The 27,361-nt window shown below is 37.6% G+C and overlaps 1 protein-coding gene across 5 annotated transcripts in view; it reads left to right on the plus strand.

Moving 5' to 3' along the window:
- C1GALT1 (core 1 synthase, glycoprotein-N-acetylgalactosamine 3-beta-galactosyltransferase 1) overlaps positions 1-27,092 on the plus strand; it is a 53,079-nt gene extending 25,987 nt beyond the window's left edge. For 3 of the 5 annotated variants that reach the window (XM_070615690.1, XM_070615693.1, XM_070615691.1), the window contains one exon: positions 2,282-7,219. In XM_070615690.1, coding sequence (XP_070471791.1) covers positions 2,282-2,497 — 216 coding nt within the window. In that variant the 3' untranslated portion in view covers positions 2,498-7,219. Of the gene's footprint in view, positions 1-2,281; positions 7,220-10,109; positions 18,344-26,320 lie in introns of those variants that run through there. The other 2 variants (XM_070615694.1, XM_070615695.1) reach the window with 2 other exon arrangements.
- Positions 27,093-27,361: the final 269 nt, after the last annotated feature.

Below are 27,361 nucleotides of genomic sequence, written 5' to 3' on the forward strand. Positions count from 1 at the left end.
CCCCGGGCCGTTGAAACGGAGCACACGTACTTCACCACCACACCACCAGGCCAGCCCCAGAAAGCCGGTTTTTTTTAAAAGGATCTTTAAAATCTGACTGTGTTCTTGGATTCTTTATTTCTGATAATTTTTCATGTGAGTCTCTTGAGTTTTTGGTGTATCCATAATCATATGCAAAGAACTACTTTGTTTCTAACACTTATAGCTGTTTTATTATCTTTTATTGCTTATAATGCTTAATAATAATAGTATCCTAGCCATCCAGTAAAAAAAGCAATAGCATAATAGAGTGTAACATAATTAAGGCAGTAAATCTTATTAAAAATATTATTGCAATATTTCAATTGCATAAAATTGCTTCCAGAGAGGGTCAGCAATTTAAAGTTAACTGCCATTGTTCTAGTCTTTTAGTTTAATGTACACTAGCCAGTATAGTAGCCACTAACCACATGACTGTTGAACACTGGAAATATGGCTAGTCCAAATTGGCATGTGCTGTAAGTATAAAGTTCACACCTGATTTAAGGACTTAACACAAATAAATTATTAATAATTTTTATTCTTATTTATTTATTTAAAAAAAATTCTGTATATGTGAGGAAGATTTGCCCTGAGCTAACGTCTGTTGCTAATCCTCCTCCTTTGTTTCCTTGAGGAAGATTAGCCCTGAGCTAACATCTGTGTCAGTCTTCCTCTACTTTGTATGTGGGATGCCTCCACGGCGTGGCTGATGAGTGGAGTAGGTCCACACCTGCAAACCCAGGCTGCCAAAGCAGAGCCCGCAGAACTTTAACTATTGGCCATGGGGCCAGCCCCATTATTAATAATTTTTTATTGATTGCATATTGAAAAATAATATGGATTTATTCAGTTAAATAAAATATCTTCAAATTAATTTCACTTATTTCTTTTTACTTTTAAATGTGGCTACTAGACAGTTTTAAACTGTATTATGTGGCTCACGTATATCTATTAGACAAAGCTGATTTAGATAATCACAAGTTGACTTATCTGTTTACTTTTCATATTTGTTTCTATTTTTGTATTCCCTAAAGGTGTAAAAAGTAGGCACCAGATAATTTTCCAGTGCCTCTGTAGTTGTCCAGGAATCCCACATATCCAGTGTTTGTTTCAAAGTTCAGAGAGAAGGCCAGAGAAATTACAACAGACAATTTCTTGATAATTTTTACTGCATTGTAACCTATATACTTCCAAACATGAATTATTAAATGTTCAATTTAATAGGTCAGTATTAATCTTCTCTGGGAACTTGCATGGTTATCTTTCTCCTTAGGTCCTTGCAAAGACATTAGAATACAGTCTGAAGTTTTGTTGGAGTCACCTGGGTGCAGCATTCTCCAGATACCAATTCTGACCCCAAAATGACCTTGTGACTGTTTAATTCTAGGACCAGTTCTTTTTTTTCTGTTTTCTTTATTTTCTTTTTCGTTCCTGATAGTTTCTTGTGTTTTTGTTGTTCTTTGTGTTTTGTTTAAACCTGTTCTCATACCAACTCTGTTAGGAATCTATGAGAATTATATAACTGAACAAAGGTTTAACTCTGACCTACTTTCTGAGGGCCACCTGAATGTCATTATTCTGTCAATAATAGCTAACATTTATTGAGCATTTACTATAAGCAGAGCGTGGTCTCAGGCATTTTATACAAATTGTCTCCTTTAAGTAACCATCTTTTGCAGATGGGGAAATTGAACCTTATAGAGATTAAGTAACCTGTCCAAGGTCATACACTAGTAGGCAAAATTTAGATTCAAGCCCAGGACTCAGCACTTCTCTTAAATAATACTGTTTGGGTTGATGTGTAGATGAAGTATTGTGTTGCAGGCACATAATGGGCAAGGGTTTGTAGTCACTGAATAATCCAAAGGTTTCTTTCTGAGGCTGAGCCAAGCAAAAATTTATAGTGAGAAAATTATGAAAATAAAGCAAAACTTGAAGAAATAGAGCTTTATCCTTTGTATAACTGCCCCTTTCATTTGAAGAAGTCTCAAGATTTTTTCTGTTAAAAGACTATAGAGTATAAGAGAATATTATCTCAGTTAAAAATACTTTAGCAAATTCATGCTTGGTTTTAAATCATTTGGAACTCCAGAAACTCTTGATTTCTTCCACAGGTCTAAAAAGTAAATGCCTCTGCTTTACCTTGCCAGCTTTAATGCTTGGATTCTCTTAAAATTGGTATTTCCTTTATCAGTATGTGAATATTGTATGTTGACAATGTGCTGTTTATTAATAATGCGTATTTCCACTACTTTTTTAGGGTCCTGGTTGCTGTTCTGATCTTGCAGTTTCTTTTCACTATGTTGATCCTACAACTATGTATGAGTTAGAATACCTCGTTTATCATCTTCGTCCATATGGTTATTTATACAGATATCAACCTGCCTTACCTAAAAATGTACTAAAGGAAATAAGTCAAAAATACAAAAGTGAAGATCCAAAAGTGAAGTTGGAAAGCCTTGAAAGAAAAACATAAATGAACAGAGGTAAAATGTCTAGCACTGCACTGAAGAACTTCTGCATTTCTGATACAGAACACTGGAATCTCAGTGAGGAATTCTTTCCAAGTGAACATTCCATATTAGAAATCTTTCATATGAATGACTGTAAACTGAAGCTTTAAGTGAGCTGTGAAGTCTGTTAAAATGTGTTTTGATACAGTAATATATATGTGAAAAATTTGTGTTTTTAAAATGGTGGCCAGGCAGAAGGACTAGAAAAGAGATTTGTTGCCTGTTCCTGACCACATGTATTATTTTCGCTGACAACCTAAAACAGTTAAATTTGCTGAAACTACACTGCACCGTGTTAGTAACACACACATGATGCTAAACAGATCTGCCTTAAAGAAAATTTTAGAGTAAATACTGTTGCTCAGTGTTGTTCATAAACTCAAGACATGAGTTTATATTTCCAGTATGATATCTCCCCCCAACACACACATGCGGTTTTTGTCTAATGAAAATTTAGCTGTGGCTATTCGTAATTGGCAGCATTTCTTCCAGAAGAAGATAGAATAAGAATGGCACTTGTCCTAAAGTGCATTAATAAAACCACATTTTGAAATTATCCTGGGCCTTGACTGTATTATATACTTGTTCTAATTAGTAATTAATCTTGTACTGAGTCCCTGTTGTCTCTTTTCTAAATATGTTTAACCATTCTTGAATACCATTCTCAACTATTAGTATTTATTTACTCAAAGCATTAATAGCGTTCTGTAAACATGCATTTTTAAATATTTTGTTCCCCAATTTTCCCATAATAAATAGTAAATTTAATGCTATTTGGGGATGCTTTTCTTGTATCAGTGCCACTCTCAGGAATTACTAAGTGACATTTTTAATTGTTTAAAACTCTTTCCAACTACATAATTATAGTTTCTTTTATTCTCATCCTGTTGAGAGATGAGAATTTGTGCCTTTCATAACTTGTTTGAAGCAGAGCTTTGAAATTCATTTTTAGGATCTGAGGTGGCTATTAGTTAAACTGGCAAAATAATTTGAATACAAGATTTTGATCAGAGTTAATTAAAAATATTAGAAAATGCAGAGTGCTTAAACAAACTCAATATGTCAGATATTAAAAGATATTGAAATAATTTATAAAGAGCCTGAATTTTGATGCTGATGTAGTATTTGGGGATGATTGTCTTGCCAGTGGATAATTCTAACAGAGCAGAGTACCTATTCAAGACTGTCATCAAAAACACATTCATAAATGATTTGTTCTACTAGTGACCCTCTATTTAAAGAATTTCTGAAAGGAAAGAAAATTTTAAATTTTTTGTTGTCTTTAGCAATATTGTTTGACTGTATTGTAACAAAACATTTTACAGACTTTGAATAAGATTATCTTAAATGTTACAAATTTCTCTTATGTTTATAGTTATGCTAATTTTACATGGTTGTCATGCCATTGACTCTGCTGCTTAGCTAAATAGTTTATATTTATTGTGCCAAAACATGTCAAAACCATGACCTCTTTGGATGGTGTATTTGAGAGAATATTCATCTTAGTGGCTAATTATGGACTACGCTGTCTACATAGTGAAAGCTCACACCAGTTTTTATCTATTAAATTGTTTTTTGTTTTCACAATGATATTATCTGCCAAAATTTCAAGGCATTCATTCTATTCTTTGAACAACTCTTCACCTTGGTGTGGATATGAATTTATTTACAGTCCACATATGCAACTTTTCCATACTATAAGTATAAATGGTTTATCGTAAACATCCAAAAAACCTTAAAATTCACTCATAGGAAATTAACATTGTGATGAATCCTGGTGTCTGGAGTCAGACTACTTGGGTTTAAATTCTTGCTCCATCACTTACTAGTTTTGTAACCTTGACCAATTTACTTAATTTCTCTGTGCCTCAATTTCCTCATCTGTAAATTAGGGACAATAATACTACCTACCTCACAGGATTTTTTTGAGGATTAAATGAGTGAATATTTGTATGACTTTTAAGACAGTGTCTGGCCCAGAGTATGTAACAATTAGTATAAGATTTTATTATTATTCTGTTACCTCAGAGTGTAAATATTTGTTTTAAATGAATGAAAAATCTGCTTTAATCAAATCAGATGTTGAAGGAAATAGTTCATACATTTCTTATAATGAATAATAGCTAGTTTTTGTCTGATGCCTACTGTATGCCAGATGCTGTGCTTAGGGACTCTATGTACATTAGTGTTAATCCTCACAAATTGGGTGTTATTCCCATATTATGGATCAGAAAACTGAGGCTTAGAGAATTAAAGTAACTTTTCTACTGTCACAATGCTGGTAAGTAACAGAGCTAGGATTTATGCTCAAGTCCTGCGTGTCCTCTGTACCATGTCAAGCCTTGAGGTTAGTCATTTAGCATTATTTCTGTTTTTACTTATTGACATGTGACATCTGATACATTGGCCAGTAATAGTCAAATCAACCAGCCAAATTGTCATAGTGGTTCACAAATTTTGTTCTTATACTCCTGCCTGGAGCTTGTTAAAATGGAGATTTCAAGATCCCAATTCCAGAAATTCTAATTCTAGCATGGAGCCCAGGAATATATGTTCTTATCAGGTATCCCTGGGCAGTGGTTCTTAAAGTATAGTCCCAGCCAGCAATATCAGCATCACCTGGGAACTTGTTGAACTGCAACCTCTCCTGCCCTCCCAACCCCCGCCGCCGGGCCTACTAAATCAGAAGCTCTAGGGGTGGAGGGTAGCAGTTATGTTTAAACAAGTCCTTCAGTCCTGTTGATGCTAGTTTGAGAACCATTGTCCTAAGACCTAGGTGATTCTGATGGCAAATGATCCTTGGAACACGCTGACAATTACTGCCCCAGAAGTAAAATGTCTTTCAAAGATTTAGATAAAGCATGTTTTAAATCAGCGTGGTTCAAGATCACACTACATTAAATGTGAAAGACTTTAAAGATAGTTTAAAGGATCAGTGCATCATTCATTTTGGCAAAATTCGTTAGCTTCTTCAGAGTGACTAACATGAGGACCCACAGTAAAATCTGTAATTCTCCAAGGTTAGTAGTTTCACATTGGGGCAGGAAGGGTTCATTAAGTACTAGTAAGTACATACTAATTCATTAAAAGCATACCTAAATAAGTGTCATCAAAAATGTTCACAATTGTTAGTAAAAAATTTAAGTAGAGGTAGCAAAATACTATTATATAATATGCAGAATGTTATTCTGCTAGTTGATATTATCAAAATTTCATCACTTTCAAGAATCAGTTGATTGTCTTATATGTCCTAATAAAGCAAAAAATTCTCCAAGTATTTGATAGAGCACATAAAACCAATTTTCATGATCATAATGACTTATCTTTTAAATTAAGATCTTTATCATTTGGATAAGTGATTTTATTGTGGTCTCAAAACATAAGACTTTTGTTATCTTATGTTTTCTGATCACAGTACACTGGTATTTTCAAATAGGAAGGTCACAGATGATACAAAGCAGAGTTTTGTTCCAGAGTTACACTTATTTGTTTTCAAATACCTTAAATTTTAGAGGAGTTTTTGTTTCTGTAAGAAGATTCTAAAATAAATGACTAGTTTTTTATATTTTTTGAAATATGGTAAAATTAGATTTGAGCATTAAATTTGCTTATAGTTATTGTCATAATTGTTTCTTGAGTATTAATTTTTCAGTTACTTGAGCCTATTAAACTGTATTCCTACCAGATTGAGGCTTGAAAAATCCCTCACTTGATTGATTAGATCAAGTCCATCCTTTTATTTTTCATTTCAATTTTCAGTTCATTAGAGTATTCTTTGTATTTATTACCCTTCATTTCCTCTATAATTAATTTCCATTTTCTAACTACTTTTAATGCTGCCTTTACAGGGTTAATTTGGCTGTTATTAGTGATTAGAATTTGTATCACTTAGTGATAATGTTATACCTATTAACTTTAGGTTTCTCTATGAGATTGGCAGTAAAAATCTGTCCAATAATAATGCCTGCTGGCTCTCAGGATACTTGCCCTGCTTAAACATCTACAATTTTAAACTAATGCTAGGTAGACTATTATTAAATAAAGTTATTTGGATTCCACCACTTCCCTCCCTTCCCTTTTCTCAAAAACAAACAAAAAGCTCAGTTGCCTCATTTCTCTACTTCTTTATAATAGGCCTGACAGAAACATACTTAAGAAATCTGGGGGACAACCTGTGGTTTATTTTATGCTAAATGTAACTTCTATTGATTTTTTTTAAATGACTTATGTTTATATATTGAGTTGAAATAGAAATTTAATACAGCTTAGAATAAGAAATTTTACAAATTCTCTTTAGAGAAAACACTCCAAAACTAGTTTAGAGTTAAATAGTACTCTATTTCAACTCCTTTACCTCTCTAGTTTTCAGTTTATATCAGTTAAGTTTAAATAACTTTGCAGGGCCCTGCAAATTAATAATCCATATAAAGTATATTATTAGAGGGAAACTAATCTTACTGCTAAGCAGTGTGTTATATTACACAGTGAATGTTTGTGTTTTGGAATTTTAAAATTATGTAAGATAATAGTATCATAAATGGTTTAAAAATGTCTGGTGACTTGCTTATTTTAAGTGATCACCAATAAGTCAGAAAAATGTATTTTTAAATGTTTTTTCAAGTGCCTTTGAACATTTTTAAACAATGGATTTAAGCAACCGCATAAAATAAATTACCATGTTTAAAGCTGTTTTATCTGATTATTTTTAACTGATGTAAAAGTTGCCAGAGAAACATTGTCTCTTATGGATAGTTTTGGGGTTTTTTTACCAAAAATATTTTAAATTGTTTTCCAATCAAAGTTCTTTAGTTTGAATAGGCTTAAGTAGTTTTTACTACAGTGTATATTATTTTTCTTTAAAGCAATAAAATATCCCACCTCTAATTTTGAATAATCTACCTTAAAAAAATTAGAAACACCAACTCTGTAGGCCCTGTGTGTGTGTGTGTGTGTGTGTGTGTGTTGTAGGTATGTGTATAGAGAGGGAGAGAAAGAGATACCTTTTCTAATTTTTAGTATATATTTTGATTTATCATGTACACTGAGAAATTCATTTATTCAACTAATTTTTATTCAAATAATTTTGCCCTGCATGCAGCTACTAGAAATAGAGTGGTGAGCAAGACATACAGGATTCCTGTTCTCATAGAGCCTTCATTCTACAGGTAGACAAAAAATAAGTTAATAGATAGTTGAACAAGATATTTCAGAGAGTGGTGTTAGGAAAATAAAAGAGTGATATGATAGAGTGATTTTCTGGATGGGGTATCAAAGAAGTCCTCTGAGGAGGTAATAATTGAGCTGAGACCTGAATGACAGACATTTTATAAACTTCAAAAGTTATTTCTGTGAAGTTCTTCACTCCTCCTATGTGGAAAAAAAAGCAATGTGTTTCCACCTTTGCTTAATCATGCTTGGACATATGTGAAGGCCACTGAAATGCAATCTAGAAGCCAAAAACTTGGAGTTTTTAAGCATATTTCACCCAGAGCTCAGGTCTATTGATATTAGGATATAAATAAAAATTGACATACCTCTTCCGAAGCAAGTGACTACAAATGTTCATAAGGCCCCTGAGTCTAGCCTGTCTGCCTCAATTTTCAGTAACCTACTATCCAGTGTGTTCCTTATTAGTGTGTATATCCATATGTGTGTGTATACACATATTTATACACCGTCATTTGGATTAAGCAGCTTTAGAAAAGCTGAGGAGATAAAAACCACTTCATATTGCTTTGGGGGCAGACTTGTATGATTTAGCATATGCACATAGCCCCGTGTTTGCCAATTAGTTGTATTTAATTGTACTGCTAATTGATAAGTTATTAGAGAAGAGATTTATTTACATAAATACACACACATTTACTACATATTTTAAGTTTTTCAAAGGAATAATTCTAGAAAGGATACAAGATTGTTGCTGAAATTATCTTCTTGCTAAAGGGAAAAGCTCTGCCTCAAACCTGTTTTTACATCAGCTCTAATAATGTTGACAATATACATTGTCCAAATAGAAATTCCGTTAGTGTTTATTGCTAAATGAACATTTAACAACTAAAGTTGATTTCAGCAACTTTGACATTCTCCAGATAAATCTGTCAGTAATAGTAAAACATGGAAGTAAACTTTGTTTTGCCATGAGTTTGATTTGTTACTAATTAATGAATTTAGTATTGCTGCCTAGACCTTTAACTACTGTAGTTCTTGAAACCATCTGTGTTGCATCAGTTCTTCTGCCAAAAGAACCACCAACTGTTTGTGCTAGTGTCTCTTGTATTTTGTTATTGATATTTCTTTTTTCCAGGACTAAAAATTTGTCTCGGCATTTATACTCTTTTTTCTTTTATATATTGCCTCTGTATAGGGCAGTTGAATACAGCTGATTACTTCTCAATAAGGAAGTACTCATTGTCTCTTTATATGAGATTCAGTTCCAGCACGTGAGCTGTTTGGGTTTTCTAATGAATGCCTAGTGAAAGATTAACAGTACTTCTTCATTTGTAGAGCTGCTAGATGATGTGTCATCATAGAACTAATTTGAGTGCAATATCTTAGTCTTAACAACTAATCAAGTTTTGTCAGTTTCGAATCTTTTTTCATAGAACTCACTCCAAACTGCATTATCTTTCCTCTTTGTACTCCTGTAACACTAGAATCATACTCCAGGTAGCATTTAGATTGAATTTCATTTTCCATTAATTTTGTTGTTAGATTATAGAGAAATGGTAGTAAAATCCAGAAAGTAGTTTGAAAGAGAATTAACGATTCACCTTTTCCTTTGGTTCCATACAAGGCTGTCTTCCTTGTATTTTTACTGTTTAATGGTGTGTGTGTGTGAGAGAGAGAGAGAAAGGAGAGAGGAATAGAAATAGTTGGATTTTTAATAGTTGGATTTCTCTTTTATTAAAACTATGTCTTTTTCATGCTGATTGCATATTTATAAGTAATTTTATTCAATGAGGTGAAGGAACTATGTGCTTAGGATAATTGGTCATTGAAATGCTTTATTGTTATAAAAAGTAATTTTTGCAAACCTGTTTGCCTGGTTGGATCTACCTTTACTTTTTGCCTTTGAATTTCTGCTCTTTGAACCTTCCCCTGTTCTTTTCTTCTCTATCCTATATCTTTTCTTTTTTCCTTTCTTTTCTTCTCATTAGCAGCAATCCTTTAGTTTCTTAAGACTTTTTATTGCCCCATTTTTTACCAGCAGATGTGTTTTGAAGACTTTTTTTTAAAATTACATATCTCTTGTGAATTTCAGTTCCTTCTCACCAGCTGAAGAAAGTTTCCTAGAATTAACTAAAAGAAGGACGAGATAGGACTCAGAGAATACATGCCAGCACAATCCTAGAATTTTCTCTTCCTTGTGGAAATGTTTCCTTCTAGAACCTAAACAAAAATATGGGTGTGTTTTTAAGTACTTAAAAACTAGTAAGAATTTGCCTTATTTTAACTTTAAGTTGATGTCATCTTGTCTGGCAAAAGTAGTGCATGAGGTTTTAAATGGCATTCATTGTGGCAGAGAGAGCTCTTAGGAATCAAATCACAAGCATTTTTTTACTGTATTTGAAACAGGGAGGCAGAGGATTCTCTTCTGGTTTGCTGTTGCCTCCTCGGACAGAACTGCTCCACTGGGCACTGCCATCTTTTGCTGTGACTTCCTTCTCTCATCGTGTTTGGCCCTGGGGAAGGGACTTGTCCTCTCCCTTATTACCACAGCACAGCAGAAAGTAGACATTCCTGAATGTTTCAGAATAACAGAAGAAAAAAAGTCCAGAGAATATGAGAGCTGCCCAGACCCAGTGGGATCCTCTTGCCCGTCACTAAGCTGGCTTTTATTTGCTACCTCTTTCCGAGGCACCAGAGGTAGCTGAACCACCCCCACCAGAAGCATTCCAGATAACCACCACAACTTTAGACTCTGAGCCAAATTGACATCTACCCTAAGAAAAATGAAGATGATCTCTCTTCTCCCCACTCTAAAGCTCTCAGTCCTCACTTCCTGCTGGAGAACTGACCTCTCCCCCAGGAAACTAACAGTGAAAACATTTACTCTCTTCAGAGGAAATCTCATCTTTACCAGAGGAGTGTGGTCTGGATTTGTGGCCCCAGTGAGAAAATTGCCCAATAATCTGACATCCAGTATATTTCACAGAGTCTGTATTGTTTGTTCTTAAATAAATCGTATGTGGAGCAGCAACAGTGAAACCCAGGTGAGGCTGCACCAGGCCCAATCCTGTTCCTGTTTTGTCTCACTGATTAAGGATTTCAGAGAGATTTTAGGATCCAGTTTCAGCCATGATCACCTTGCTGTAATACGAACCAGCCTTGAAACTTAACGGAATGTTACCGTGTAACTTCATTTATGTCATGTTCCTTTTTAAAATTAGCTATTTTTAAAATCAGTCTTCGTCGTTAAAATATCAAAATTTTGGAAGTGGAAGCAGAAAAAAGTCAGAGAAGTATGTGAATCACCTGTATTTTTTTAGTGATCCTAAATTAGACGTGCGATCAGCGGTCTGAGGTCCTTAAGTAATCATGATAATTGGTGTTATTTCCATCTGTAAGTCTCATAATCTTTACCAGGTCAGACCTTCATTCCATGTTTTCTTGTCCTTAGACCCTCTTAGGCTACTAAATCCTCAAACAAATATAACATATGGAAAACTGGTTTCAGAGGTAGAGTGACTCAGAATAAGTGAAGTAGAACTGGGTGGTGAAATTTAACCTCTCTGAAATCTCAAAACATGTCAAGATCCCATCTTCTGTGTAATATATACTGACTTAGAGGGTGGAAAGGGATGAAAAACTGCTGGGTGCTCATAAATTTTTAATTTAAGATTACAAATGACCTCATTTAGGGCCAATCGATTACCTTATAATAATGTAAATTAGTGCTTTAAAACAGAATTTTTGCTATAAAGCAGTAGAAATTTATTTGGCCTCTTACTAATTCAGTAGTCTTTACAAAACCTAAACTTACAGAATATTTTCTAAATTTGCTCTTTGATAACTCTAGATCACTACATAGAATTCTTTGAAACACGCTTGTCAGGATGTCTTTTAAAGAGTTCTTTTTTCCTCTTTATATCTGAAACTTTTGATGTAGAATTACCCAAACTTCCTGTTATTACTGAAACTGAAATAAGTGAAGCAAGAGAAATAGAAGCTGTGAACATGTGAACCAGTGACTTTACCCACAAGCATAGTTATTAGCATCAGATTAATTTTTTAAAATGAAGTTAAAGTGGAGTGATTTCCTTTGAACTGACACCATTTTTCTCTCGACTCCACCTTATGTGACAGGATCATAGTGGTTTCCTCTCTAAAATAGTTATTGTACTTCTCATATGTAAGAATTAAAAATTAACCTCACTCCATTGCATATCATGTTAAAATTAGGAGTTATCATGGTTACTTCCTCTTTCACTTCTCCCACAGGTATTTCTTCCCAAGATTAAACCCAAGCTATTCTGTACACACAAGGTCAGCAAACATTTGATTTCTTTTGTTAGCTTTCATATAAGTCAAAATCACACCTGGGATGCTGGGATGTGGTAATACAGACATCAAATCTCTTAATACCCTAATTCTAAACCAGTCCACACCCTCCTTCATATGAAAAAGAATGAGAGAAACAATCTGACAAGTAACAATCATGCTGCTAGGGCCAAAGATGATTGTGGCTAAATTAAATCTGGACTGTTCCTGACATTTCAGAGCTCTCTCAGAAATACTGGCTCTTCCCCATTAACAAAAGAGGGAACAAAACTTGTTGCTCAAGGACCTCACTTTTCATTTAGTTGAACAGTTAGTTTGGATGGGAAGGGAGATGTATCTTGAGTCAACCCAAGTACAGTGACCCCATTTTCTACCTCGTCTATTGCACACAGGTTAAGGTCAGAACTTTGGTTCACCGCTTTTTTTCTGCTTTAGTATTTTAGTCTTGCGTTAAGGTAACTAAAGAAAACCATACTTCAGTTGTGTATTGTGATCTCCACAGTTCCTTCCCATTGGATAAAATTTAGCTGTATATTTGAGCTCTCTGCTAAACATGTGAGATGGGAGGAACATCACTGTTAGAGAAGTGAAAGAAGACCAGCCGTCTGCTCCCTCACCAGGAGTCAAGACTTTAGTGAAATCTCCCTTTGTACTACTCTCACAGAGAAGAACTAACATACCCTTTCAGTAAGGAGAGGAGGATCACACTCCTGTCAGTCATTGTAAAGGAAGACTGGCCAGACTGAGAGTAGCAATGAGGAGCTAGGGGAAGCGCAGGCAGAAGAAACTGCCTTGAGACAGAAGCAACTTCCCAGGGCTGAGTAGTTCGGGTCATTGCCTAGGGTTTGTTTATTCAAAGCCTTTCTCATTAACTCTTCCCTCACTTTCCTTCTACTCTTCAGGTCCAATTCTTGTTTTCATATGAATGGCTGTTTTTCCCCCAGATATTTTGCTGTTCCTGGGGTTGGAAAGAAGAAAAGATAGAGTCCCTGCCCCCAGGAACTCAGTGTCTAGAGAAGGCTCCTCCTACTTATCTGTAACAGAGCCAACCAGTCTTTAAATAGTCAAAACAAAATGGGCAATGAAGGCTAAGGACTTAGAAGTTAAGAGCAAAACTCAAAGACAAGAGATCCCCCTTCACCTAAGGTAAAGCCCTGCCAGGTGAACTGTCCAAGACAAACAAGGTTGCTTTTTAGAGGCCAAGAAGTTTTTTGTGAAATTAGAGTTTGAGGGAGGTCAGCCAGTAACTACTGTAATGAAAAGTTTTGCTGGTAGTGTTTGTCCACTATTAAGCCCGTCTTTTGAGTTTTTGGTTTCATTTATCAAATATTTCAATTCTAGAATTACCATTTGGTTATTTGCTGTAATTTCCAAATCTCCGCCAATGTTCTCAATCTTATTTTTTTTACATCCTTAAACATATTAAACATAGACATTATAGAATCCATGTCTACTACCTCTGTTACCTGCCCCGTCCCCACCATGGGTCTACTTCTATTCTCTATTTCTTTTGGTATTAAGTTACATTTTCTTGCCTTGTTATTTTTGATTGAATACAATCTTTGGCAGGAACATCGCACTTCTCAGTAGTCTTTTGAATAGGACAAATGAATCTGTGTCTCACCTTATAGGTACCATAAAATCTATGCTACCCAAAGTCCTCCAGTAGCAGTGGTGTGTATGTAACTGTCAACCCAACAACCCACTGACCTTCTGACTGGCCTTGTAGTGAAGTGAGGTTGTTAAACAGAAAGCTCAGCAAGATTGCCCTCAGAGAACCAAATGACAGAGGAGCCCACTCCCGTTCTTGGGATGCATATAATATTCACATTGTACGGATTAGTATTCAACCTAAAGAAATCCCTTCATTTTAGACAATCAAAGATGAGCAGACCCATGTGGTCCTAGGAAGGAAGATAAGCTTATTTTTAATGCCTTAGCAGTCACACTTCAGTGGGGGCTCCATGAGCTCAGAGAACAAGTACTGAGGGATTATCTTGCAGTCCTTAAGCATTGTTGAGTCTTAGAAGAAGCAAGCTATACACTGCATGCTTAGCTGACCTAAATTTATTAAAAGCCGCCTCTGGGAGAAACCTCTAAGTCTTCATCTAGATAGTAAAGGCTGAGGGTAGGACCCTGTGCACTTCTGAACAGGTACTGCCTCAGTCTCTAAAGGAGTTTCTCAAGTTAAACATACTCTTAAGGGTCTACAAGTTCTCAAAGTTTAAAGTCAAGACTTAAAATATAGAATAGATTCCAGGTCTGCCTTTTCTGACTGCAGATGTTGGAGTCAGAACCTTAATGTGTATCAAGGAACTCCCTGAGGGGCTGGCCCAGTGGCGCAGCGGTTAAGTTCACACATTCCACTTCTCAGTGGCCCGGGGTTCGCCATTTCAGATCCCGGGTGCGGACATGGCAACACTTGGCACGCCATGCTGTGGTAGGCGTCCCATACAGAAAGTAGAGGAAGATGGGCATGGATGTTAGCTCAGGGCCAGGCTTCCCCAGCAAAAAGAGGAGGACTGGCAGTAGTTAGCTCAGGACTAATCTTCCTCAAAAAAATAAATAAAAGAACTCCCTGAAACAGTTAATGGACTGGGACATCCTCACACCAAGTCAATAGTAGTGCGGCATACCGAGTTCAGAGAATAAGCACAGACACTGCAGCTATATTAATTTTGATTTTGTACATTAAAGCCACGTACCTGATGTGCTTTCAGTTTGATAGAGTAGATTGGAATTATTCCTATTCACCACCTCACCCATCTACTACCCTGGTCTTGATCCTAGAGTGGGGAGATAAATTGAGAGCAAAAATAAAGTTACTAGTTGGGATTTTGTGAGCATTATATTAAATGACTTCCAGGAGACAATCTTACATGAAGAGGTATAAGAATAAAAACTAAGAACCGGGGAAAAGTTGAATTGCATATTTAGTTGAAAATTAGATGACATTTTAGATTCACAGCAAGAATTATGTCTCGTTCGTCTTTACATCTCCCACAGAGGTTTGCAGAGAGTAGGTCATCCATAAATATTTGTTCAACTAAAAGGATCTCAGACTGTGACATCATTATTTAAACCTTATATTGTGGCATATCTGTGTGCTTTGGTCACAGTCCAAGGGGTTTGGGCTAGATTTATCTTTTAAGACTCCTCTAGCCCTAAAGCTAATCATCCTACTATGCCAGTTTTTCTTACATTTTAGTGTGCCCAGAAATCACCTCATGTGCTAGTTATAGTGCAGAATCCCAGGCCGAATAGGTCTGGAGTGGGGCCCAGGAATCTGAATTTCTAAAATCACTCCAGATGATTCTGATGCAGGCAATATGGAACCATGCTTTAGAGGCATTGAATTATGCTGTACATCTCTTGCTTCCCGTGTTTGCTTAAAATGTAGCAATTTATGTGTTATTTATCACTCTAAAGAATATAATATTTTAATCTAAGATGATTCTCTCTAAAAATGTATATTTTACATTTAAAAAAATCTTTTGAAGCCAAACTTTTACCCAAGATGAATATCACAGGAAACAATCTTTCACACACCTCTCGCCCACAGCTGGCCTTCTTGATTTTCTAACACATTTAAGAGCACCTTATGCCCTAACTCTTTAAGATTGGGCTAAGAAGTGTTCTTTTCAAACGATACCAATTTCCACAAAAAACAAAGCTATCAGAAGACCTAGAAAATGTCTAGAATTGTCTACTTTGGGGCATGAAATAGTTATTTACACACATGGATCTCACACATGTCTTAATATCCAGACTGATTTCACCTTGTGCTATTCTTAGATACTATCTGTTTCTCTCTCGGGAGGTTTTCGGATACCAGCTTAGCATCAGCATGGCAGTTCCATTCAAATTAACACTTTAAAGATCCGGACTGGAGGTCAGCGAGTCGGGGCTCTTGCTGCTCTACAGCGGGCCCAGCCATATCCTAAGGAGTAGCTGCCTCTGCGGGCTGCATTCCTGCTGACCACTCTACAGGAGAACCAAGAGTTGAATTTGGGGAGAATTTTCTTGAGTTATTTTTCAAAACATAGTGAAGCATTCTTAAATGTTGTTCATTTCAACTTTGAAATGGCTCCATTAGTTTATGAATGTCATATCCTGAATAGCTAGCTATGGCTAACAATCTACCCCTTGTGTCAACTGTGCCCAAATCATCATAAGTCTAGTGCATCATTGACGGAAAGGGATTTGATATACTTACTGCTTCTCTGAATTTTTCACCTTTCCATTGTTAGCTTTTGGAACTCTTTCTGGCAGATGAAATTGAGACTTTAAAAAAAGAAAAATTGAAATTCATAGTGGAATTTTAAAATTTAATAAATTTATTTTCCAGTCATATTTTAAAACACTGGATGATTTGCCCATTCTTTCTTTCTTAAACACAAGAATGGCCACGTGTGTGCCTGTATATACTCACACACAGACACCTTCACTTTGGAGGCCTCTGGTGAACAACGTAGCCTCAATTGATGGGACTTGTTGGAATCTGGTGCCAGTCGGAGATGAGCATGCAGGAAGGTGGTTGGGAAGTGCCCTTGGGATTCACACCTATGGCAAAGTAGAGGGAACAGGTTTGTGCAGAGGTGGGTGTTGAACTGTAAGGCAGTCCTGACAAAGGCCTGAGCCAATGCCTCAGGGATACTCTGGAACTGGGATGTCCCTTCAGTCTTGTCCTACTTGCAAGGCTGCTGGGCTTTATACACGAATATTTACCTGTCCGTGGATGAGGACTGCCCAGGGAGGGAGCATGATCTTGGGCAAGTAGCCCTCTTCAGCTGAGGGTAATTGCCTGAGAGGAACTTGGCTGAGAGCCATCAGTTGCCAACTCCTGCAGCTGGGGAATGAGTGCCTCACACTTGAAGGGGGGACTGGACCACACCTACAGTGTCCAACTAGGGAATCACAGTAAAAATGTGGCCGTGAGAACTTCTGTCTTTGGGCCTTTATTTTTTTGTTTTGTTCATTTTGGCTTTTCAGGATTATCCAAACTTTCCCACTCTCCACTCTTTGTGCAGATTTTCAATACTTTTTAATTCTCCCAACTTAAAGATTAAAAATCAGGCTAAAATAATACTTGCCTGAGGACTCCTAAGAAATATTCTGGACAACTACCAGGTATACTTTCCTCTAAAAGAGTAATTTACTGAACCAATTTGGGCTTCTGAGAAAAGTCAAATTTAGTTTAGGAGTCAGGAAAGTTGAGGGCTGCCTGTGCAGTGTGATTGGAATGGTCATGGAAAAATTGCCAAGGCCCATCGGCTCTGAAATCATCTTCATTCATAACTACCTTTGAACTCCATTCATGCTTACTTGTAAGTGACACACCTGGCCCTTGAAATGAACTGCCTCCTCTTCTTGTTTATTGCTTTGTGTCTAATTAGAATTCCCAGGTTTGACTGCCTGATGCCTCTGACCCCTCAAGGTCAGGCCAGCCTGCTGTTCCTCCATGCCCATGACCAGGGCATACATGTGAATCTGGCATCATTCTTGCCTGGTTTTTGCCTAATATGGGAAATAAATTATACCTAATGGAGCTACAAAAGAAGACGTGACAGTTACTAACACTTCACTTCGCGATTGTTAAATACCAGCTGGTGACAAGATTGAAGGAGGCGTAAGAGCAATTGGGGTAGAGGAGTGCTAAATAGGGAAGTGGATGGGCAGCTGAGGTAGGTGGAATTTCTAAAATAGTCCTCCCCCCCAAAGATTTCCCATCCTAACCCCCCAGAACCTGTGAATTTGATAAAATATCACTTCCATGATTCTGTTGTTATGAAGCACTGTTTACGTTAAAATAAGGAGCTTATTCTGTATTATCCAGATGAGGCCAGTGTAATCACAAGAGCTTTAAAAATGGAGAGGCTTCTCCAACTGGAACAGAAAAGGAAATCAGAATTGAAGCATGGAAGAACTTGACACACTGTAGTTGCTTTAAAGATGAAGGGGACCATGTGAGAAGCATGTGGATGGCCTCTAGGAGCAGAGAGCAAACCGCAGCTGACATCTAGCAAGAAAACGGGGCCTCAGTCCTACAGCTGCAAGAGATGAAATTCTGCCAACAACCTCAATGAGCTTGGAAATGTATTCTTTACCCAACCCTCCAGATAGGAGCCCAGCCCGGCCAGCTCCTTGATTTTGCCTTGAGACCCTGAGCATGGAAGGCAGCCTAGCCTGCCCAAACTTCTAACCTACAGAACTGTGAAATAATAAATTGATGGTGTTTTAAGCTGCTGAATTTGTGGTAATTTGTTACTGCAGCAATAAAGAACTAGTACAGTAGCCAACACCAGAAAGTCTACTCACTGTTTTGAAAACACTGTTTCTTTGGAGAAAAATTTTTTTTTAGCATACCACATATAACTGATAGCATTCAGTATTTGTTCCTCTCTGTCTGGTTTATTTCACTTAGCATAATGTCCTCCAGGGTCATCTGTCTTGTCACAAATGGCAGGATTTCCTTTTTTATGGCTGAATAATATTCCATTTATATATACACACACACACACACACACACCCCATTTTCTTTATCCATTCACCTGTCAACAGACACTTAGGTTGTTTCTATGTCTTGGCTACTGTGAATAATGCTGCAGTAAACATGGATGTGCAGATATCTCTTTGAGATAGTGATTTCAATTCCTTCGGATATGCATGCAGCAGCAGGATTGCTGGATCACATGGTGGTTCAATTTTTAATTTTTTGAGGAACTGCCATACTGTTTTCATAATGTCTGTACCATTTTATAATCCCACCAACAGTGCACATCCTTGCCACATCCTCGCCAACATTTGCTATCACTTGTCTTTTTGGGACTAGCCATCCTAATAGGTGTGAGATGATATTCCCTTTTGATTTTGATTTGTATTTCCCTGATGATTAGTGATGTTGAGCAACATTTCATGTACCTGTTGGCCGTTTATATTCTTCTTGGGAAAAATAGGTCCTTTGCCTATTTCTTAATTGGATTATTTGCTTTTTTGCTATTGAGTTGTAAAAGCCACTTTCATAGAAACAGAGAATAGAACAGCAGTTGCCAGGTGCTGGGGGGAGGGGGAAATGGGGTGTAGGGTACAAATTTTCTGTTATAAAAAGAGTAAGTTCTGAGGATCTAGTTTAGAGCATGGTGACTACAGTTAATAATACGGTATTGAATACTTGAAAGTTAGTGAGAGTAGATCCTAAGCATTCTCACCACACGCACAAAAAAATTATATTAACTATATGGTGTGATGAATGTGTTAATTATCTTGATCTTGGTATTCATTCCACAATCTATATGTATATCAAATCATCACATTGTACATTTTAAATATATACAATTAGATTTGTCAATTATTCTTCAATAAAATTAAACATAGATAAATAAATAATGATTTAAAAAAGAGGAGCCACCCCATAGCCTAGTGGTTAAGTTCACCGCACTCTGCTTAGCAGCCTTGGTTTGGTTCCCAGGCACAGACCTACACCACTCATCGGCAGCCATGCTGTGGCAGTGACCCACATACAAAATGGAAGAAGATTGGCACAGATGTTAGCTCAAGGCAAATCTTCCTCAGCAATAATAATAATAATAATAATGATTGGAAAAAGAAAGCTAGAATCTGCCTCTAAAACCAATCTGACAGAAGAGGAGAGTGGACTGAGATCAAAACTTATGTGATTGCTTGAGCTTCAACTTTATGTATACCAACCTGTTTATTTTTAACACCTCTCTCATGTGGCAAATTCTATTATTATCCTAATATTATCTCCATGGGCTGCCAACTGGTGATCAGATTGGGTGATTGGTCCAGTGAGTTCTCAATCCTAGTTGCATACCAGAATCACCTAATGAGCTTTAAAAAACTATCCTGATGCTCAGGCCTCACCCCTGACCCACTGAATCAGTGAGATCCAGGCCTCTGGCACTTTTTGAAGCTCCTTGGATGACTCCAATATAACTCAGATGATGTTTGACCACCACTCGTTTAAAGTGCAGTCCATGGACGCCTGCATCAGAATCTTCTCAGGGCTGGGGCAGACATCAATGGTTGTCTCCCTGACAGCCACCCCCTACTTCTTCAGTTACAACAGACACCCAGTTGTGTTCAGGTAGCAATGTGCTTAGCCTTAGAGGATAAATCAGATGGTCACAATTTTACCCTCTAGTCGTGTTATCCCACTTCACTTTCCTAAATACCTTCCCATCTCCTTGCAGCTACAGGCAACCAGTAACACAGTTCTGGTGAAAAACATATAAGGAGATTCTGCCCTGAGTGGAGAGTTTCTAGGAAAGATTTTGCTTCTGAAAAAAGATGAAGGTGCACAAGGAGAGCTGTCTGGTGCCATTCCTTGAACACGGTAGTGAGAGGATTTGCTGCTGGAAGCAGCAGTCATCTGTAGCCGTGAGGTGAGACGTCTAAGATGAAAGCTAACATGCTGAGAAGGTAGGAGAGAAAGAGCCTGGGACCCTGATGACATCACTGAGCTGCACCAACACTGGAACCATTATTAGGAGACTTCTTGTTATGGGAGATAATTAGATTAATATTGAGTATTTTGTTACTTGCAGCTGAAAGCATTTTTAACTACACAGGCTAATTTAGAATGCTAATCATAATTTCTTATGATAATGGAGCCTGGGTTACTTGCATTTTTAACCACCACCTGATTCTTTTTTGCATTGAAGTCTAAGTGCACTGATTTAAGGTCACCTATCCAGAAGATGATAAAGCTGCTTCTAACCGGCCCATGTTTTTTCCACTTTACTTTGATGCAAACGAATGGAAAAACATCTGTATTTCCAGCTTGTTACTACGGTCCCCATGGGAAAGTTGGTATTAGACATATCAGAAAATAATAAGTAAGGAAAAAAACTAGAAAAAAAGTGTCTGCCAAGTTTTTGTTAAAAAAAAACAAAACCCAGTCTGTAAAACCCATATTTGCATATAATTTGGAAGTAATGGTATGTAGGGAGGAATGGGAGAAGAAAGGAGGCAGCCAAGATAGTGTGTTTGCCTAAAAAGGCTTCCAGACTTCTCACTTAGAGTGTCCTATATCTTCATCATGACCTCTAGAGTCATCTCCGATATACCCCATTTGCAAGTGATACTCTGCGTAGGAAGTTGTATGTGAGCTCCCTGAAGAGAGTAACCATCTCCGTTTTGTTCATTGCCCTATCCGTAGTCTAAAGCACAATGCTTTGAACATAGTAGATGTCCGTCCAATGTCAACTGCAAGATCCCAAAAGACCCAGAAGGCAGAGGCTTTCTTGGAAACTGGTATTTTGTAAAACACCTGGAATATATCATTAGCTCATTCTGTCGGATGGGACGCAAAACACAGAAAAGCAAAAGATACTATTCTAAAGGTCCCAGAGCTAAGAAGTTGCAAAACCAGCTCTCTCTGAATTTATTCCTGTGCTCTTTCTTCCAGGTTCATTCCTCACAATGCCCAAATTACTCTTTTTTAAAACTGACCTCAAACGTATCTCCCCAATGAAGATTACATGGAACCGGGAGGTAACCATTTATCGTCAACAAATAACATTCTGCCATTTAAAAGAAAAAATTATACATTCTGGGTTTCTCTCATATAATTAGAATTTAATGTTATTGCAATAAAGACACATAACTCTTGGGGCTGGCCCCGTGGCCGAGCCGTTAAGTTCGTGCGCTCCGCTGCCGGCGGCCCAGTGTTTCGTTGGTTCGAATCCTGGGCGCGGACATGACACTGCTCATCAAACCACGCTGAGGCAGCGTCCCACATGCCACAACTAGAAGGACCCACAACAAAGAATATACAACTATGTACTGGGGGGCTTTGGGGAGAAAAAGGAAAAAAATAAAATCTTTAAAAAAAAAAAGACATAACTCTTATATTGTACATTATATACAGCCTAAAGACTAGTATATGGAAATTAAGTATGCATTCACCATGTTAATGCATCAAAGCACAAGTTTTTAGACTCTTTGCTTCACCTTACCCTCTTCATATGTTCAATGTCTTGCAGCAAGAATCAACATCTGATTAAATGTAGAAAGAAATAAAGCCTCCATTTCCTGTCCAACCTTGAGCATATCAGGGGTTCTGTTTCACATTGCCTAATGATCAAGAGAAAGACTTGAAGAAATTTCCTTAAAATGTGGATGAAATCAAACCCGGTCAAAAGAAGCTGCTGTTTCCCTATTGCCAGTGAGCCTAGATGTTCCTTTCGAGGACATCACTCAAGAGCCCCATTGATCAGTCTGGGATCCCTCCTGTTTTAGAGCAAGAAGACCCTTTCCCCAGCTCAGACAAATGGGATATCAAAGAACATACTCGGATCCTACAGATCACATTCAAGAGATTCCAAGCCAGTCGGTCCCTGCTCAAACTTTAGGGAGTTTGTTTGAGGATAGAAATAAACCAACAAGCAAGCAAACCTTACATAGCAAATAGAAATATGTTGAAATTGCTGCTTCCGGTAAATTGTATGGGTCCAAAGAATAAAATGGTCTTAAAAAACCACTCCTCTCTGTACCTCTCATGGCACTTGTTAGAACCATTTAGTACAAGTCTTATATCTTTTAATAAATAGATTGGCACATCTTAGAAGGTAGGGACTCTGTCTGTATCTTTGCATTTTGTACAATGTCCAAGACAAGGCCTTTGACCTAATATATAGTCACTAAATGTCAGTTGTCTGGATGGTTATCTGACCAAATTGGTCAGAATGGCCTTCTCCCCATAGGAGGGGCTCCCTTGCAGCCCCGGGAGAAATAGAATGAACCAGGACTGCAATGGTGTAGGCAAAGCTGTCTTTAGGCGCCTGCTTGCTTAGTCCTGGGTAACTTCCTGACACTCCAACTGCCCCCAACCAGGCCATTGTCATTAATTCCTTTTGTGAAAGACCAGTACAGTGGGGAATGGCTGAAATTGGGTTTCGTTCATTATTTGAGCTTTGAATTTTACCTACAATGAATAAGGCCCTAGCTACCTAAAATTATGCAAGTAAATCACTTGTTGAATGAATGAGTTTGCTGAGTACTGATTATGGGCCAGCACTGCATGGAGACTGAGCCATCAGGAAGCTTCAAGAGAATAAAAGGGCATACAAACAGAAGGGTAACATGAGATCTGACACCATATCAGATTAAAATTATCATTTTGCGTGTGTGTTCTTTAAATCCTGACTCTCAACAATCCTGGATCTACACTGTTTGCCCAGCCAGGAAGAAGGGCTGGAGGCACACATATCAGGCTTACCTGGATGGCTGGAGACCTTAATAGCCAAAGCCTGAGAAATGCCAAGAACCTAGAAAGAGACATTGGTAGGTTTCCAAATAAGAGTTAGTTCCTGAAATGATCATGTTAGCTGGTGATGGACAAGTATGAAAATTTTGCTTAAATACAAATCAATTCTGTCTTAATTCAGGAAAGAAGTTTCTTCCTATGCCAAATAGCAAGTCTTCTCAGGGCTGGGTGTCCACTGTTTGGGATTTTTCAGATGCCTGTTGGTGTCTTCAGAGATGTTTATGTGTCAGTGATACTCTATTGCACAAATACTTTCTGGAAGAAAATATATCTCCTTAAGTACTGGGTATGTTAAAACATAAGCCTAATGGCCAAGGAACTCATCAACCCTGAAATACCTGCATTGCAATCCAAGGATGGCATTTCAGTCAGAAATGTGACAAGAAAATCACATAATTGATGTGCTGTGGTAGACCTGTATGTTGCAACATACCTTTCCTAAGTGAATTTTTTAAACATTTTTACTTTCTGAAGCATTAATGCATATGCATCATGCAAAATTCTGAAGGAAAAGAGAGTGCAGGAAAAATACACATCTTCCTTATCTTTTTTTAAATTTTTATTTATTTTTATTTTTTCTTTTTCTCCCCAAAGCCCCCTCGTACATAGTTGTGGGTCCTTCTAGTTGTAGCATGTGGGACGCCACCTCAGCGTGGCTTAATGAGCAGTGCCATGTCCGCACCCAGGATTCGAACTGGCAAAACCCTGGGCTGCCAAAGCAGAGCGCGCAATCTTAACCACTCAGCCATGGGGCGGGCCCCTCCCTTATCTTGCTTTGATTTAAAAATGATGTGAGGGGGGAAGTACAGGGCAGTGGACACTGCACACTCTAGTAGCTTAAAAGGAGAATGTAATGGGGAGAGAATATTAAATACATTTTAATCCGCAATTTGGAAAAGACATGAACAGAAGCCAAAACTCAGTCGGCAGAGAAGATATTTAGGGGAAATAAAAGTTAATAGTAGATTCTATGTATGACTCAATACCTAGTATTAGATGCAAGACACCTGCCATATATTTATTTATTTATTGCACAATCATTCTGCAAGGTAGGTTTTAATTATCCCAATTTACTAATGAGGCTGAGAGTAAGGTATTTTCTTGGGTGTGAGTCTCGACTCTGCCTCTTAACAGCTGCACAATCTTAGGGTTATCAAGTTTGAACCTCCCTTTCCTCCTCATTTATAAAATAGGGATAAGCAGCGTCATGAGCGTGTATGTAAGTTCGTTAGCATAGTGTCTTGACATGTAAGAACTTAATTCTTTTACTATTATTATTAAGTTATGTACTTGAACCAATAAGATTTATGGTGGAAAACAGCAACTCAGAAGGAGCCCCACTCTAGTTTCTTATTTTCTCATTCTCGAGGTCTAACTCTTAGCTAAGCCATCTCCGCCCTCATCCTATATGACTGGAGTTTTATTTCTCAGGGGGGAAAATGGGACCCCACAACCTCATTTGCCAATGTAAGTGATTATAAGTCATTAACATTTTGCTCAGTGTCCATGAATCATGATCAAGTTACAAAGACATCTTCTTATATTACTAAAAAAAAAAAGAAAAAAGACACCCCTCTAGTTCCATTCCTTATCTATGCTTCCTTGATTCTATCATTGTGTGAGCCTCACATCCTCCCATGCTCTTCATGTCCAGTGAAATATCAGTTATAAGCCTTCTGTAAGGTGGTTCACTACCTTTTTTTTTTTTTTTTTTAAATAAACTCCATTAACATGTGGCCACCCAGATAGAGGAGAAAACTTTTCTAGAGTCTAACTGTTTTCAAAGCCAGATTAAGAAGAAGGTCAACTGGGAATCTGGCAGAGGCACCAATCTATAAGGGGCACCAAAACATTTCTGAAGACATAATAAGATTAAGAAAATTGTGTTGATGGGCTGGCCCAATGGCATAGCAGTTAAGTTCAAGCGCTCTGCTTCAGCAGCCCGGGGTTCACTGGTTCAGATCCCAGGCACAGACGTACACACCACTTGTCAAGCCATGCTGTGGCAGGCATCCCACGTATAAAATAGAGGAAGATGGGCATAGATGTTAGCTCAGGGCCAATCTTCCTCAGCAAAAACAGGAGGATTGGCAGCAGATGTTAGCTCAGGGCTAATCTTCCTCAAAAAAAAGAAAAGAAAAGAAAAGAAAACGGTGTTGACCAGAACTCACCTCAGGGAGAGTACTGTGTATATAGGGAATAGTTTGATAGCCTGCTAAAGATGAGAACTAAGGCCTCCAGAAGCATTTGGAATAACACCAGATGTTCACTGAAATTCTGAGGTTGGTTCAATTAACTGACCACTTACTGTTTTGCTCTTGGAGTAGGAAGGATTGAGACCTGAGCTGGGTACAGCTTACCAGCATCGCACCTTCTCTACTCTTTCTCCTTGCAAAGGTCTACCTCACCTATAAAGAAGTGTTAAACAAATATTTGGAGATATAATTTAATAGGGCAACCAGACACTCATAGGTCTTGGTTTAGAAAATATTTCCAAATATCACCTGAGATGTTGCACATAGAACTTACACTGTGTCTTGATGTTGGGTGTTACCTTTCAATCCTCTACACTAGAGGTTATTTATTGGAGTTCTTCCCTTTCTGGAAGAGGGAGACTTGCCTGATTTCACCATCAAGAACACAGATTTGGCCATCACAGCGAGATTCATTGGCCCCACATCTTGCTGGTGCTCAATTTACCAACATACATAACTGAGTTAAGCACAACTTTCTGTTATTAATCAAAATATAAGAAAGCAATTGCCAGTAACAATGTGTGTGGTGATGAACTGACTCACTTACATAGAGCTGTTCTGCTGTGGCCTCATACGTCTTGCCATATTGTGGGCTATTTCCTGTGTGTGTGTAGATAACGACATGTTAGCAGCATAGATAGATTGGCTCGAGTAGTTAGCCATTAACTGTTATGTTGATTGCAGTTTATTCCATAGAAAAATTCCATATCTTTGTTCATTTTTTGTGCCGTATTCTGCAGACACAAATAGAACCAGAACCAGAAGTTTCATTCAACTTTACTTGTACCTCGGAGAGGGATGGAGCTCAACAACTGCAATGTGTACTGTGCACCTTCCTATTTCAAACATTGAAACTCTCTGAACATTACATGTTTTTTAATGTGAGAAGATATACCTTGTTATGCATGTACAAGGGAGTGATTTGATCATAGGAAAACCTTGAGGACGTGTGAGTTTGTGAGACTTGAGAAGCTGTGGTTACAAACATCCCATCAAGCGGTATATTCATGTGTCAAGGAAAAGAAGCTCCTGTGATGGTTACATTTCTGTACATTGGAAATGTTTTTTAAAAATTATATTGAAAGGAGATATATCCAACAAGCTTCACCATGTTCCCTTGTCTAATGATGAGATCTTTTAAAAAATTTATATGAAAATCTAGGATATCTGGAAGCCTGTTATAAAGAATGCAAAACCTATTCCTCTTAAAGTTTGATGAGCCACGTGATAGTAATGGCTGGAGTCAGCTGTTGGTATTTCTGTGGTCTATAAGCGAGGGAGTGTAGGTGAATCCTTCTTTTGTGTACTGCTTCAGTTAACTGTGAAAGAAATCAATGTGTTGAAGCTCATCCAAGATTTATTTTTGAACCAAAAGCTAACATTTCAAGTGTGTAGATCAATTTGTAGTGATGGCACCCCCTGCCATGCTTGGTAAAGTTTCAAGCTTTGCTGCCTATATTCAGAAAGTGTAGCTATTTGTAAAATACACTGTGGTGTAAGAAATTTGTCTGCAAAAATGAAGAATGCTCTGCCTTCTTTAAATAGTAACAAAAACTCCACCAGGGAATAAAAACCAAATCTTTGCTTCTGCTGTGGTGTTTGTTAAGGAATTGGGTAGCTGGCACACCATCCATTTCCGTATAGAAGTGAGGTGGCTTCCCACGGCAGCATGTTTATTTTGTAACGGGGAAAAATTATGAAAATTAGTAAAGCACTCTTTGTTATGCCTCTCTGAGAGGGTGGCCTCCACCCAGTTGGCCTGAGCACCCATCTAACTGAAG

This window comes from Equus przewalskii, chromosome 4 (genome assembly GCF_037783145.1).
Source record: "Equus przewalskii isolate Varuska chromosome 4, EquPr2, whole genome shotgun sequence".
Lineage (NCBI taxonomy): Eukaryota > Metazoa > Chordata > Mammalia > Perissodactyla > Equidae > Equus > Equus przewalskii.